A 16797-nucleotide genomic window follows, 5' to 3' on the forward strand; every position below is an offset into this window, starting at 1 on the left:
ACTTTAGTCCCAAGAATCTCTGATCCCCTCCTAGAGACCCCTGGAAATGGAGCCAGTCATAATGCCACTGTTGCAGATGGTTACCAAATGGGCAAAATAACCTCCTTTGATGGACATATAGTTGGATAGGTGAAGGGTACCACTAGCCCAAATGGGCAAAATGACTTCTAATGGATAAACAGTTTGACTGGTGAAGGGTACCAGTAACCCAAATGGGTAAAATGACTTTTAATGACATAACAGTTGGACTGGTGAAGGGTACCACTATCCAAAATGGGCAAAATAAACTTGAATGGACAAACAGATGGACAGATGATGGGTACCACTAAACCAAACAGACAATATAACCTTTAATGGACAAACAAATATACTGCTGAAGGGTACCACTAAACCAAACAGACACTATAACCTTTAATGGACAAACAAATATACTGCTGAAGGGTACCACTAAACCAAACAGACACTATAACCTTTAATGGACAAACAAATATACTGCTGAAGGGTACCACTAAACCAAACTGACAATATAACCTTTAATGGACAAATTGACTGTTGAAGGGTATCACTATTCCAAATGCCATAGGGACAACAACCCAAACTCTCAATACCCATTATGTTTAGCAAAATTTTGCTGCATTAAAGTTTGTAACTGTGTATTAAAATTTTAAGTCAAAGACAAATAAACTTACTTCAGGTCCTTTGCCCAAATCTGACATCATGGATGCATATAGTTTCTTTGTAACATCCTTAGCTTTCTTGATCTCATGGTTGCACTTAACTATCCAGTTTTTTGCTGCCTTGTTTTCTGGGTCAGTTTTTAATGCATTCTCAAAATTTTTCCTTGCCTCTTCAGGTTTGTTCAAGTGAAAATAAGCCTGAAAAATATTTAATACTCAATTACAGGATACTTATTCTAAGAGATACATACTGGACCCCTGCGTATAATAGTAATAAAAAAAATATGGTTGAATTTTTTCTTCACATCAGCAAATATACCATCCATGATTACCATTCATGAGCTAATACTCAATTTATTTATTGTATGCAAAGGAAGTTTCCTAAGTCCTCTTCATAAAAAGTTGGAGTTTAAAAAAAATAAATTAGTTGATGACTATCATATACAAAAATCCCTGAGTGAAAATTAATTTTCATTTACATCAAATTTCATGGTATGATAGCTTGGAGAGTAATGCTATTTACACAAGATAAGATGGACAGAAATGCCAAAGATATTGTCATCATTGTTCCTTTTACTATCATGCATATACTGGTCAAACTTAAGTTTGTATTAGTTTTCAAAATTTTCTTTTTTTATAAGTATCTAGAGAATATATATTAAAATTTGAAACGTTAGTCAAGAAACTTTTGTGATATTCTCCCCAGAAATATTTTGCACTATAGTTTCAAGTACTACTATCAGTGGAACAATACCCAACAGAAATCAATCACTACTATCAGGTCAAATCATTTACTGGTACCTAAAATTTGAGTTGTTGCACCCCCCCACCCACTGACATATCATAATGACATCAAGGCTTGTGGATATATGCATTGTCAGTGTTGCACATAGCAATTTTATGTTCCAAGTCCCCCAAATCTTTACCCTATGCACATTACTAGTCATGCTTTTTCGTCAGAAAAAAAAATAACTGAGAAATACACTGACAAATTTTCATTAGTGGATGTTCACTGATGTCTATTAGTGTTAGTAATGTCTCAAGTTGCAATAATAACAATGAATATCTATTTTACAAAAATCTAATAAATGGTTCGTTACTTTGGAAAGAAAAGTAATTCAGAAAACATAAGCATTTATTATAATAAATACTCAACCGCAGATAATGAGTAAATGACAGATCAACGGAAAACTCCATGGTGCAGCTCACTGCAGATCAACCAGATGTTTTCAATAGTTACTTAAGCACAAAATAAAACTTTTATCGCAATAATGTAAGTGTTCGAGAATAATATGAAAGCACACTGCAGATCACAAAGTGATGGTGGCAAAACTATTGAAGTAATGAAGAACAGCTCTTTTTAAAGCACTATTATTGCATTATGTACAATTATTTTTATTTGTCCCTCAAAATTGGAACGTTCTCCCATTTTTGAGGGACAGGAACACAATGTCCCCTGCCCTTGAGATCCTATGTGCACTATTTTGTTACAAACTTCTGTAAAATCACTAAGTTTAGTACTATTTTTAGCAATACAAGCTATATTTGATAATACATAATGGACACTATGTAATAAATATGGATGGACTGAAATCACTCCAACCCAAAAGTCATTACCTTGTGAATAAAGTTAATTCTGTCAAAAAAATTAGCAACCACCAGTAGCAAACCAATCAGACCACCTGTGAGAACTGAAATATGTGTTTCAACACAAAATAACAAAGATATCAATGAAGTGGAACAAGAAAATTAAAAGTTTTTGAAAGTGGAAATACTTTCCATGTTTGCAACAATTTTCATACTTTACATAATGTGGCAATCATGTTGGTGTAACCGTCATTCGTCCGACTTTTTTGTGTGGAGACAAAGTCGATTTATTAAATATTTTAACAATATACTAATTACAAATAAATACTGTACTGATTTTAGCACCATCATTTTATCATGCTGTTATAGTTTTGAGTTAAGTTTGTCAGATTAGGTAATGCAAACTGGAAGATGCATTAACTGCCATAATGAGGGACATAGTACAGATACTGAGTGACTCGAAAATATGTAACAATGCCAATTTATATAAAGTTTGTGACCAAAATCGGCACACAATATAGCAAATTCATAACTTTTCAAACACCAGATATGCAATTTTAATAGAAACGATCAACAGCTTATGAGGTATAAACTTCTGGACTGCTACTTTGTCAATTTTTTTTATTTTTAGATTTCAATTTTTGGATAACTCCTGGCAAAATATCTTGTGGTTTATGGGGAAAAATATAAATTCGTAACATATCTGTAATTGAGAGATATTCCTCTAACATATGTCAAATCTAATAAATTCAATTTTTATTTTTCTCATCTAGTTGAAATATTCCATCCATCAAATGGCTAAGCCTAACTCAAAGAAACGCAAGCTTGAAGACAGTGACCGAGGTCATGGCAAGTTTCAGGCTGATTGGATTAAAGTCTTCCCTGGCATTGTAGATGTATCCAAGTTAGGATCTTCACATGCTTTTTGTAAAATATGCAGTAAAGACGTTAAAGTGGTGGTGTCGAGCATATATAATCTGGAGGAACACTTCAGGATCAAACTGCATGAAAGAAATTTTGAAATGAAGCAGGGAGCATCCATCAAAAGCTTCTTTGCTTAGCCAAAGCAGGAAGATGATAGTGTTTTAAGTAAAAAGAATGAAATAAAGTTTCAGAAATGTGAATAATTATGTAAATATGTGTAAAAATACTTTGTGTATAGCCTTTGTTGTTTTAAAACTGTTGATCTTATATAATGTATGAATACATTTTTTCGTGTAAGGTTTGTTTGGTCTTTGTAAGGTTTTTATTGGTCTAGCATACAGGTTTTCATCTCAAGGGGTTGACACCTATACATGTAATACTCAACAAAACCACACTCCTTATGGCAAGAGCTGAGAGTACATTTATTTATAAAGATCTAATAAAAACCAAGATACAAAAGCCTGAAGGGGCCCCAAGTGGCTGAGTGGTCTAAAGCGCTCTTTGTTACAGATCACTGCCATCTCACTTCTGTCTGCGGCGGTTCGAGTCTAAGATTCAGCCAATGTGGTTATGTGAGAAAGCTTGCCAGTAGCTTCTCGTGGGTCGGTGGTTATTTCCGGGGTTTTCTCTGGTTCTTCCTCCACCATTAATACTGGCCGCCATGTACAGCCTATCATGTGCTGCAAAATGGCGTTAAACCCCACAACAACAACAACAACAACAACAACAAAAGCCTGATATTAAATATGAAACTTGGTCCAGGCAGCTAGGGTCTGCAATTGGTGTAAATGAATTGTCCAACTCTTTTGTTTTGGCTAAGCTTTGTACAAAAGACACAAAATTGATTAACTTTCATTTTAGATTTCTACAAAGAACTAATGCCACAAACCAGTTTTTGAAAATGATTAATTTAGGTAATAATGATAAATGCACCTTCTAATAGGCAGGAACAGAACACATTGAGAACTGATTCTATGACTGTTCAGTTACTGAAGATTTCTGAAAATTATTTGTAGAAAGAATCCAAACTTAATTTTTTTTTAAATTTCGCAAAAAGATGTCTTTATAGGAAATAAAACTTTGATGATCTTGTCAACTTTCTAATCTTGCTTGCAAAATATGTTATAGACAAATCACTTTGTACATCAAAAATCACAAATCTCACCTATTATAAAAGTTGTTTTTTATCATACAAAAGACTGGAAACATATGTCATCAAAGTGAATAATAGAACTGATGAGTTTAAGAAAAATGGGTCCTTCTGTCCGACTTTTGGTTTAATTTCTTAGTTTTTCTTTTCTTTCACAACAAACATGTAATGTAAAACACCTTGGGGTTTGTAAATGGGTGGTTCTTTTTGTACAATATTTTAGAGTGTGTGTCTGCGTGTGTGCACATTTGTATTTGATGTAAACCAAGGATATTCATGAGATTACACACCAACATACGGTGGTCACACCTCCAACCTAGAACATCCTCAGTCGGAAAAATGGTAAAATCTTGCTTCTCCCAAATATTTTTGCCTAAAATAACGTAAAATCATGATCTGTAGGAAGGTCCCCATTTACACACTTGGTACTTGTTCTCAATTTCGGAGTGTACCTTTCTTGCAAAAACATACTATCTCCCTTTATATCCAAGCATCAGATACCAATTACTTTGCTAAACTATATGAAGATAAGCTGGCGCACATAACAGTCCTTGTTATTTTTTATTACTATTTCATGCATGGAGACAATAGTGTTGGGAAACTCATGATACATTCGTACCATACATGTCCAATACAGGCAAATAGATCTATGACATGTACGAAAGAAGGACATCAAAATGCTATTGGAAATATGCATGAACTCAATGTAGTGTTGTACTGAAATCGCTAATTATCCGACCCATCTTAAAAGTTAAAATGTCCTGTTTGCGGCGAGATTTTACACATGTAAAGATATCAAAAAGACATCATCCTTAATATGCAACATTTATTTTATGATTATTAAATGAGCTATATCCGCCCCTATTTCATCATTTGCCTATTTAGTATTTAAACAGGAGAGAACAGATGTGAATCAAGTGAAAAATTACATTAAGGTGAGATCGAATTATCACTAACCGAATTTGGAAGTTATATGCACAGAACTTTAGTAAACGTATAGAAAGATAAATATATTATACAGAGGTCAAACATTTATTATCAAAGATGATCAGTCCCAAAATAAAACATTTAATTACAGCAATATGTTTTTTGTTACCATGCTCTTAAGACTTGCGACTAAACATGCAAGCCATCATAAACTGGTGAATGGATTCAATGTATTTAAATGTATATACTTGCTTCAGTTGATGATTTGACTTTGCTGAACAAATCATGAATTATATTTGTATCGATAGTTCTGTTGCAAACAAAATCTTATTAAAACAACGCACAACATGTAAAAACAAAGCATCAATCTATATTGTTTTACCAAATTTAAAGAGGTTTTTAACAATAACCAAAATGCCCAGAATGTTCTACTGGACTAACTTGTATTTATAACTTAACAGAACATTTATTTAAAGCTGCATCAGACTGTAATATTCTTCCTCATTTAGTCTTTTTTCAGTTTTATACAGAAGGCAACGCGGGAAACAAAGCTGTTTAAAACTTCCAACCAGCGATACAAAGCACCTTTATGTGGTACCCTGAATTAGCAAATGTATAAACTAAGTGATCTGGAAGGTGAACCAAGAGAGTGTTGTACCATTAAAGTATATTCTTGTTTATTCATGGCCCCAAAACAATAAAACAGGATAAACTGTTTGTAAAAAGGTTTTAGAAAATTATCCACATCCACTAACTCTATACATAAATGTACTCTCATAGAACTCTGTTCTTCACTTCTGCAATTACTGAACTTTAAAGCTATTTAAGAGGTTTCAATTCAGTTGACATAGATAAGTTGTTGCTACATCAACTCTCCGTACCGTCAGCAGTTCATGCCGCAGAAACTATACATCTATCTCCTAACACAGTAAACTACTTTTACTGCGCCACCTTTGGCCAGTCAATTCATGGTTTCAAGGCACATTTCACCAGTACAACTGCGTCACATCTGCCAACATGGCAAATGAACGGTATCTGACGAGTCCCTTGTTTATTCCTTTGTGTAATTTACCGGTCTCCTACCATAAATACTGCCACTGCAGTCACACCACCAATGTACACCAATAAGGACTATAATAATAATAATAATAATAATGAGGACTTTGTATAGTGCTTCATCTTTAGAAACTCTGAGCGCTTTACAACATTAGACAACACCTATAAGATAAAAAACATAAAATGTTATGATTACAAAAACAAACACCATGAAAACATAAAAAAACATGCTGAGAATATTTAAGGTAGGAAACATTATTAGATCTTTAAGTTTGTTATTGCAGTTGAAATAAGTGAGTTTTGAGAGCACTCTTGAATGGGATCACTGTGTCTTTGTGTCTAAGTTCAGTGGGCAATTCATTCCACGTTGCTGGGCCCTGGTATGCAAAAGAACGCTGTCCATATGACTTTGTTTTCATAGTGGCAATAATGAGTATATGATTGTCAGAAGAGATGCGTAAGTATCTTGCTGGTGTGTAAACATGGGTGAGGTCAGATAGGTACATTTGACTGGAGTCCGACAGTGAAACGTAGCACAGAGAACAAATTTTGTGTTTGATTCTGGATCGAATGGATAGCCAGTGTAGGGTACAGAGCAGCGGTAAGGTGTGCTCTGATCGTGGTACTCTAAGTATCATCCGCGCAGCTGTGTTTTGAACTTTTTGAAATTTCTGGAGCAGATATTGAGATGAACCAGACAGAATTGAGTTACAATAGTCCATCTTGAAAGTACTAATGAACACACAAGTGTTTTAGTGGCATCAACTGAAAGATATTTGCGAATTGAGCTGATGCATCTTCGCTCAAGATATGCAGCCTTGCATATGTTCATGACATGTTGGTGCAATGTGAGAGTACTGTCCAGAGTAACACCTAGGTTTCGTACTGATTGTGTGAATTTAATGTTGGTGTTGCTGATATTTATTGTTTGAGGTAAAGGATGTTAATGAGAAAGTCTTTGTGTTGTGATCAGAATGGCCTCAGTTTTATCATCATTCATCTGCAGCTTGTTACATGTCATCCACGATTTCACATCAGAAATGCACCTCTCTTCACCTTGGATGGTAGCATCAACTTCAGTTGGGTGGCTAGATCTGTATATCTGGGTGTCATCAGCGTACAATTGGTGAGACACTAGATGATGGTCTATGACACTTGAGAGCGACTAAGTGTACAGAATGAAGAGAAAAGGTCAAAGAACAGACCCCTGTGCAACACCAAAACATAGATCAACTGGGTTGAAGTGTATTCCATTTGCAGATACAATTTGTGTCCTGTTGACCAAGTAGGACTTGAACCACAGTAAGGCTGTATCATAAATGCAAATATATGCTGGAGACGGTGAAGTAATATATCATGGTCTGTTGTGTCAAATGCTGCAGACAAATCAAGAAGGGTAAAGACTGTAATCTTTCCGCTATCCAACGCAGAGAGAATGTCATTAACTACTTTTATAAGAGTAGTTTCAGTACTGTGGCAAGGGTGATAGGCAGATTGTACATTGCTAAAAAGACTGTTTGAATTCAGATGAGATACAAGCTGGGATAGAACAACCTTTTCTAAGATTTTTTATATGAATGGGAGATTAGAAACTGGGCGGTAGTTCTTTAAATCATTTGTGTCTAGTGTTGGTTTCTTCAGCAGAGGCTTTACAATGGCAGTTTTGAAAAATGATGGGAATTCCCCAGATGAGAGAGAGGTATTAATAACATCAGTTAGTGAAGGCAATACTGGATCTAAGCACTCAAGCAGCAATGATGTTAGAACTGGATCAAGTTCACATGACTTTGGTGCACTTTTCATCAGGATTGTACGTACGAAATCCATAGAGACAGGTACAAATGCTGCTAATGGTTGCCGCTCAAATTCTGTATCCCAACTGTATAGTGATGATGAGTCAACTGAAATTGTCATGTCAAGCTTATCTCTAATGGTTTGTACTTTGTCACAGAAGAAATTTGCAAACATGTCCGGAAGGTCAACTGGACAGCTGGAACTTTCCATGATCTTAGTAATGTAGTGGGCTGATTTCACTGCATGGACTATATTTGTGACATTCTTCTTTGCGGCTTCATAGATTTGCTTATGAATAGTGAGTCTGGTGGAAAGCCAAAGCCTCTCAGCTTTACGATGGTCTCTTTTAGCAGTGTGAAGCTGGTCCCTAACACTGGTATACCATAGAGAACACTTTACAATTGATACTCTGAATTTGGTAGCTGGGGCATGTTTGTCGAGCAATGAATGCAGGCAGTTATTGAGTTGTTCTGATGTAGGAGGTAAGCAAGTTGTTAGGTTTGCTTGGATGTCATGCATTAGCTTGGTTCTATTTATCATACGGAGGTTTCTCTTAGTAGCAGATAAAGGTGGAGGGTTAGGGACTGATACATCAAGATGGCATATTATGCAGAGGTGATCTGATGCAAGGTCATGGGATACCAGCGAGGACCATAGAATGTTTTCATCAGGTCTATGAAGAATCCAGTCTAAAATGTGACCATGTTTATGGGTGGGTTGGTTAACTGACTGTTTAGGTTGAAAACATTAATGGAATCTATGAGTTTATACCGATGTCGAGCATTGGGGTATCAGGCTGCTGACATGTAACATGATGTCCCACGCAGGCCGACTAGTCCTAACACTAACCTCTTAATGCTGAGTGCCTAGCGAGGCAGCTGTTAGTACCATTTTCATATCTTTGTTATAACTTGGCCTTGGTTTGAACCCGCAACCTCCCGCATCCGAGGCAGATGCTCTAACCACTAGGCCACCTGAGTGGTCTTATTGATTGTTAAGACTGGACTAGGTATGCAATCATGTGTTCATTGGTCATAATGTACCAATGTCCACGGTCTCTGTGATTTTGTCAAATAGTGTGTGTGGATTATACAGAATATTTGTGTAAATGTGTGCATCCTCGCTTGAATTGCTAAATTTCATATTTCTTAGAATTGATAACATAGTTCCCTCCTTGATACGTCACCATTTGCAATTAATTTACTGCCTTAAACTGTATTTCTTTTCGCTCTAACATCACCAGAACAAATGTCCTCGGTACATGATTCCATAGGCGAGTTCTCGACCTCCACCAAATATAAGAATGTGTATGTGTGTTGTATCTAAACAGAGGAGCGTAAGTAAAGCTCAGGATGGAAAATAATCTTAAGGTAATGCCCCAAACACCTGGTCAGTTGGTGATGTAGGGGAACATGTAAAATCCTGACAACTTATGTTCAATTAAAAAAAAAACAAAATATGTTTCAAGAGTCTTTGTTATTAAAGAATTGAAGGTGCTAGGACAAAAAAAAAGTTGCATTCTTAAGCAACTGGATTGTATTATAATAGCGTTCTCTCTTTATAAATCTGATCAGAGGAGATATACAAGTGACTAGAATTTAAGTGTGGCCAACTTGTACCACGATCTATTCCAACAAGATTATGTCAATAAAGTGCAAAAACACAAACAATAGAAATTTTAATGATGTAAATGCGTATTATAAGTGGTTCCCAACATCAAAAATCAATTTTTTTAGTAAATTACATTATAATATTCTGCTGCCTTGTGAATCAAGCCCTACTAAAAGACAAAAATCATTTATTCTGCCTGTTTCAAACAGACTTCTCTTGCCCATTACCTTCCCTTGGCACCATCAGGTGTCACTAGTATTTAGCTGAGTGAGATGCTAACGAGGATGCTCGCATGGCTGGGTGGTTGGAAAGGTTTTTAAGTAAGTAAGTAAGTATTTTAGGTATTCTTGGAGAGAACAAATTTTACTTAAAAATTTGCTCTTTCCTTCGAATCACGTTATGTTAGGAGAATAAATAATAAAACGAGGGGATGCAGACCATCTGACTTCTACTTCAGTATCATTCTAGGGAAGAACAGCTTGATTCCCCATCTGAATGATAAACTGTTCTCCTAATTACATAAGCAACACAGCCTGGGATCACTTGACCTGTGACTTTTATCTATAGTTATGAAGTTGAAATTAAAAAATTCTTACCTACAAAATTTCACTAGCGAATCCAGTGAAGCTAACAGGCTGTATTGACTGATTTAGTTGGGTCTGGTGACCATCTGTACTGCTTCCACCAGCCCTACCAGATTCAAGGTTTGTCACTAAATCTCTTGAGATAGAAACTTGAGAAGGTTGCCTCTGCATGCCAGCCAAAGCTTCTATTTTATCTTACATTACATTAGAACGTGCGGCTCGCAGACATGACTCTAATCTTGTGAGTGGTAATGTTCATGAGGTGACTCTGATCTTGTGATACCTCAGAGTATGCTGAGAGTATAACAAACTTCAGCCATGAAGCTATGTCTTGAGGAGTGATATCCTGTGATATCCTGTTTCCCTGCTTTCAATGGGAGCAAGAGGCATTTGTGCATGCCATGATTTGTCTCTGTGCATTTCAAGTAGTGCTTGAGGGCTCAAATAGGATTTTGCATGGCTCCTGTTCTCAACCTGTCTGTGGAAGATAGGGAGCGAATGATGACTCCTTGGTTACTGACAGATGGTAACCGGTTTTGGCTACAAAGCCTGGTTGTGGCAAGAGGACTATCGAACTATCCAATATAACTATAGATACTTTGGGTCAACAGAAAGGGCATGTAGCTCATTTATCCTGCATGCAGGAGCTAAAGCCATCAGGAACAATGTCTTCTATAATAGAAACTTGAATGAAGTGTGGGCTAGAGGCTCGAATTTACTCATTCAGCCATGTTAAAACCCAGGACAGGTTCCATTTTGGAAACAGAGGTGAGAAATTTTGGTCGATTAGAAATCAAAACTGGCTAAAATATCTTTATCATGCCCAAAGTTATATCTGCCATGGAATGTGTCTGATATCACTGAGTGGTAACCTTTGATAGTGATGGGGACCAAGTGTTTCTTTTCAAAAAGACAGAGAAACAATCAGCCAGTTGAGGGATTGAGGCACTCAAAGAGACAATGTTATAGGTCTGGCAGAAGTAACTGAAAACATGCCACTTTCCCTTGCAAGCATTCGGAGTGGATGGCCTTCTTGCTCTTGAGATTCTCTCCACAATCAAGGTTTAAATTATTTGTCATGCAAGGCTGTCCTGATAAGAGCCAAGCATGAAGAAGACAGCCTGGGCACAGATGGTTGGGATCTTCCTGGGCAGATCCATCACTAGACTGAGTAGATCAGTAACCCAGGACTTGTCTCACATTAGAGGGGCTATCAGAATCAGGCTGTGGTCTCCTGGCACTGGGTTGGAACTGATACTGGTGCAGATCTGGCTGAGGAAATCCCGTCTGGGCTGCTGAATATCCCTTTGCACTAGCAGGGGCTGAGTGGGTCCAAGTTCCAGTGTGGGGGAAGCCGCGATTTGGAAGAGCACTTCCTGAGCTGCTTACCTCTGAACTTCTTCGATTCGTCCTCCAAATGGGATTGTCCATGAAGCAAGAGTATGGTACAGTTTAAGCAACGCTGACCATAGATATGTGTTTCATTGGCTTAGGTCAAAATTGCCAGAAGCCATCAAGACATAACCATAGTATGGTGAGATGCTCAGTTAAGGACCCAAGTGATCCTTGCTGTCGTATCCCAGGCATGGCTATTGTTGGATTACTCGGCAAGCTGGAAGAATGCCAATGAGGCCACATTTAACACTGAGGATGCTGCCAAGATGTTCTGAACCAGTTTGGACATGGCATGGAACATGTTCTTATCCACTTTTTAGTACAATGGAGCCAACTTGGATGGCTGCCAAATTCTTGTTGAGAGTTTAAAGATCTGTACTGAATGCACTGGAGTGAGTATGATACCACTGAGAGGAGAATGTCACTTGAACATAGCTTTCACAGAAGAACGCATTAGAATTGCCAGTCCAACCCAAAAGCTGGTCATTAATCACTTTAATCTTTGCAGATTGTAAAAGGAGCTGGAAGGATGGCATCTGATCCTTCACCCCAAAATCAACTGAAGCCTTGACTCCCTGGGTAGCAGTACATGGTGGAGGGCATTGCAAAATGGCCAATACCTGATAGATTTCCTCAAAAGCTGAATTCAGCTGAGTCCAGTCAGATCTGAATAAGACTGATTTGCTGGCATCTCTTCGCACTCACTGTGTGCTGAGTCCTCTTCCAGGCTGGCTTGTAGCTTTGCATAAGTCATGCCAGGTGGCAAGGATGACTCAAATTTTGGCAAATCACTAGCCCTCCCTTAAGGGCAGTAAGCAATTAAATGGCTGACATAGCCTGCACTGCTGGCTGGTGTGAACGGCATGTGGTCAGCCCAGATGCTGGTAGCATATAAAATGGTTTGGCTATCACCAGTACTGGCCACTTGATGGCTGGAGATGTCACTTATATCCCCATATGGACTATCTGGCTGGACTGTTTCAATGAAAAGGTCCCCATTCTGGGACGGCTGGACTGCCAGTGTTGGCTGGATGGCTAGTGATGTTTGGACAGCCAGTGATGGCTGGATGGCTGGCAAAGGTGCGTCAGTATTAAGAGTTGGATCCAACAGATCTGGTATGAACCTCATGCACCCTGACATACAGGCCTGAACGCCATACTTGGACATGCAGGGGGACTTATGCCCACTGGGCTGCCAAAAATTAGGGGAATACTACCCTAATGAATCTGAAAAAGGTGCAGGAGCAAGCAATGGAACAGGAGCAAAATTTGCCAAGATATTTGGAGCTGTGTCATTGTCTCTTGTACCAGACAATGCATTTGTTTGAAAAAAGGCTGTATGCTTCCTGAATTCTCTTCAACCCCTGCTGCTGAAGTAACTGTAGCCATAGTTTGCACCTGACAAACTTTTTAGGGGGTTCCCCAGTGTCCAAACAGAAGACTTACAATGGAAGTGAATTTGGGGAGAAGGCTGAGGATATCAGAACTGTCCTTCTTTGATTTCCTTTCTTTCCCCTTGGCTGCTTTGTGGAGCGCTACTGTCCAGGTGTTCTCTGACCAATGCTGCATATGTAGCATGATGACACTGAAGTACATAATTTCATACAAACAATGCTGGGCTTAAACCTTTTATACTTCAAACAAAATGACATTCCACTGAAACAACACAAAAAAGAAAAAGCAGAAACTAGTAATGTATCTGAAATTACTAACTCGCTAAATCACTGTCATAACAGAAACCTATGGATTTGTTATGAACTTATGCACAATGCTTAGTACAGCATGAAATATGAATAAAACAAGCAAAAATTATCAAGCTGCACTTTAGAATTTCACTAATAATAGCTATATAATGGACAGAGTAATCTAAAAAGTCAAAGTCCCGCTAACTCATAATGACCTTAAAGAACATCAATGAAAGCATGGTGGAATGGGATTCTTAAAAGACAAAGTCCCAAAAGGTGACAAAATCACTCAAATTTGGCAGAAATTGTAAAATAATGCATACAGCCTGCAACAGATTGATTAATTCTCACAACAGATCCAAAAGGAATGATGAACAAAAAAATAAAGCTTGGATTGTCAGAGGATGAACTGTATAAGGTGATCAGTACTGCAGCAAGGCTGAAAATTAGCGACACCTGGCAGTGCCAAGGGGAGGTAACGGGCAAGAGTTAATATCCTTTGTCTATCTGAAATAGACATGATAAGACAATTTTCTTCTTTTAGTTTGGCAGGATTCACAAAGTAGCAGGCTAATATTCCAAACGTAATGTGATTGGGGAATATATTCTAACAAGAAATTAGAACGATGTTGCTAACAAAAAGCCGAGTCTCCCTTGCTTATGCCACAATTGATTTTTATGGACCCCACTACTTTCGAGTTATTCAGGAAGAGATGTATATGATTTGGGAGGTCTGCTGACATGCAAACTTTTTTAGAATTCCTACCCATTCCTGGGAGGAAATGGGGGGAGGGGAGAGCCTAGTCATAAAATAATTATTTTAAAAAGAATCTTGCCTTATCTCCAAGTCCATTTTGAGGATTTCCTTAAAAAAAAATGCCTTAACTCTGTTTTCAAGAATACATTTATTAAGGTTTCTATGAGTTAAATCTTATAATTAAAAAGTGACTTTCCTGTCCATTATCTATACATCTGACAACAATATTGACATTGTCTTTAGTATCATAAGCAGAGTAATGTAAAATATCAATCAGAGGTGAAACTGTAAAATTTTTATGAAACCAAGAATATTATTCTTCATGCCTTAAAATGTTACTTCTGGTATTAAAGTTTATATTTTATCTTTCTTGTATGATTATTTGGATATAATGGGTCATCTTCTCTTCTCTTATGTTTTTTTATCCATGATCATATACCATATGCTCTTGTTTGGTGCCCAAGGTAATATGTGTGTGTGTGTGATGTATATTATTAACAAAGCTTTAACAATTTTAGTCATATTGCTATGATGTCTGTGGCATGACAGTTTATAGTGATGTCTAGCACTGGGGCATCATGCCGCAGACACAAAGCATCATGTCCCACCCAGTCACATCATCCTGACACCAGGCAAACCTGTCCTAACACTAACCTCTTAATGCTGAGCATAAAGCAAGACAGCTGCTAGTACCATTTTTATAAGTATTTGGTCTGATTCGGCTGAGGTTAGAACCTGCGACCTCCCACATCTGAGGCAGACACTCTAACCCAGGGGTCGGCAAACTACGGCCCGCGGGTCGCGGGCTTTCATGACAGCCAAGGGTTTTCATGTGGCCTAGGAACAAGTCATCATTCACACTGACTCTGTTTATGTTACTCTGTTTATCAAATAAATGTGCTTCTTTTGAAGTTTAAGTTTAAGTTTTCAAATATTAATAACATATTAACAACTGAAAATTAATTATGATGTTATTTAGAAAAACCTTTTGTTTTTGCTATTTCAAATATTAATTATTTTACTTAATGAACTATGCGGCCCGCGACAAGGTGTAAATTTGTGTATGCGGCACTTGCACTGGAAAGTTTGCCCACCTCTGCTCTAACCACTTAGGTCACCAGAGCGGTCCCCAAGGTAATCAACATCAAAGTGTTTCTGTCAGCCAGTGAAATTGATTATCTTGTGCTTGCTTGGTAACATAAGCAATCAATCCAGTAAGCCTGCTTGGGGTGCACTTATTTCGGCTGGTCTAACATGAAATGTAGCAATATTTTACAGGTGCAATAGAGGTAGCATTCTTCTGCCAAGAAATAACAAGAAGGGTTAATGATGCTATGCACTGTTCAGATATAACAATACTGCATTTAATTTTCATGAATTTTGTTTAAAGAATTTTCACTAAAAAGTAAAACTTTAAGAAGAAATACATGTACTTTGGATTTTTACAGAAATTGCAATAGTAACTGATCTGTCAGACACTGAGTACTTCTTGAATACACATCAAAAAATACTGTGTAAATACTGTTCTCAAACAAGAGTCCCTCAAAGAGGATGACCATCTACCATCTGTACAGAACTTTACAGGACTATCTAATCACCATAATAAGTCTTTTTGTGACAACTCCGAGTCAATAGTCAATACGACCATCCATCAAGAAGGATAGCAAGATTTTCCAACTGGCTACAATCTGAGGTCAGATCAGCACCATTTTCCTTTAGGACCAACTGGAGATAAGAAGTCTTCTGCTGAGAACCCTATGTTGATATGACTTCCTGTTTGATAATAAGTTTTTTAAGATGGTAGTTATGGCAGCCATATTGTGTCATCTAGAGTTTATATGCTTCTACACAAGTGAAATTCAATGACTATTTTTTGACTTTCCAGGGCATCAAAAATAAATTTCTAGTATCTCGAATACAGATACAGTCAAACCCGGTTATCTCGATTACGTCGGGGGTGTAAAAAAATCGTCGACATAACCGGGTCCCGAGATATCCGGGTTCATAAAAACCGGTAATTTTAAAAATGTCCTTGAGCATTACTCCTGTCTCTTGCTGGTGTTTACTGGAATCCCCTCCCACTGCATGTTACAATAAAATAAACAAAACGCTTAATTGATAATAAAATGAAATGAACTAACCTGGTGTTGTTATCATTTATTCCTTTTTTATCATCATAAGTAATTTATTAAAGAAAAAATATATCTATGAACTCTTTATATCACATGTAGCGTATGCATCCATTACTGTAGTGTGCATCACTTATGTCAGATAATACACGACGCATTTTTATAATTGATGTGAATATTGAAAAACAAATCATGTTTGATTGTACTCAGAGGTTTGAATATGTTATCAGATTGAAAAATGGATCAAAGAAAATCACAAACGAGAGAGTGAGAGAGAAACATCCACCGATTGCTTTCAGGCACCCGCCATTCACGCATAACACGGTGTTAGGTGCAAAATAACCAAGACTGTATTATATCCAGGTTAATATATGACAGTATCTCGCAGATAAAGATCAATAAATGTTTTTGAAAATACATGTACATGTACATGTACATTGACTGTGAGTGCAAATGACACTCATTTCGCTAGCATAGGTTACAAAGAGTATTTATTAAAGCAAGTTAATGTTGAGTAGACT

At 37.3% G+C, this 16797-nt stretch overlaps 1 protein-coding gene across 2 annotated transcripts in view; it reads right to left on the minus strand.

Moving 5' to 3' along the window:
• The window catches only part of LOC149787826 (peptidyl-prolyl cis-trans isomerase FKBP4-like), a 93848-nt gene that overhangs the window by 28150 nt on the left and 48901 nt on the right, over positions 1 to 16797 (minus strand). For both annotated transcript variants that reach the window (XM_089974045.1, XM_089974046.1), the window contains exon 7: positions 690 to 875. In XM_089974045.1, coding sequence (XP_089830171.1) covers positions 690 to 875 — 186 coding nt within the window. The remainder of the gene's footprint in view (positions 1 to 689; positions 876 to 16797) is intronic.

This window comes from Sinohyriopsis cumingii, chromosome 11, assembly GCF_028554795.1.
Source record: "Sinohyriopsis cumingii isolate HCF-2022 chromosome 11, ASM2855479v2, whole genome shotgun sequence".
Classification (NCBI taxonomy): domain Eukaryota; kingdom Metazoa; phylum Mollusca; class Bivalvia; order Unionida; family Unionidae; genus Sinohyriopsis; species Sinohyriopsis cumingii.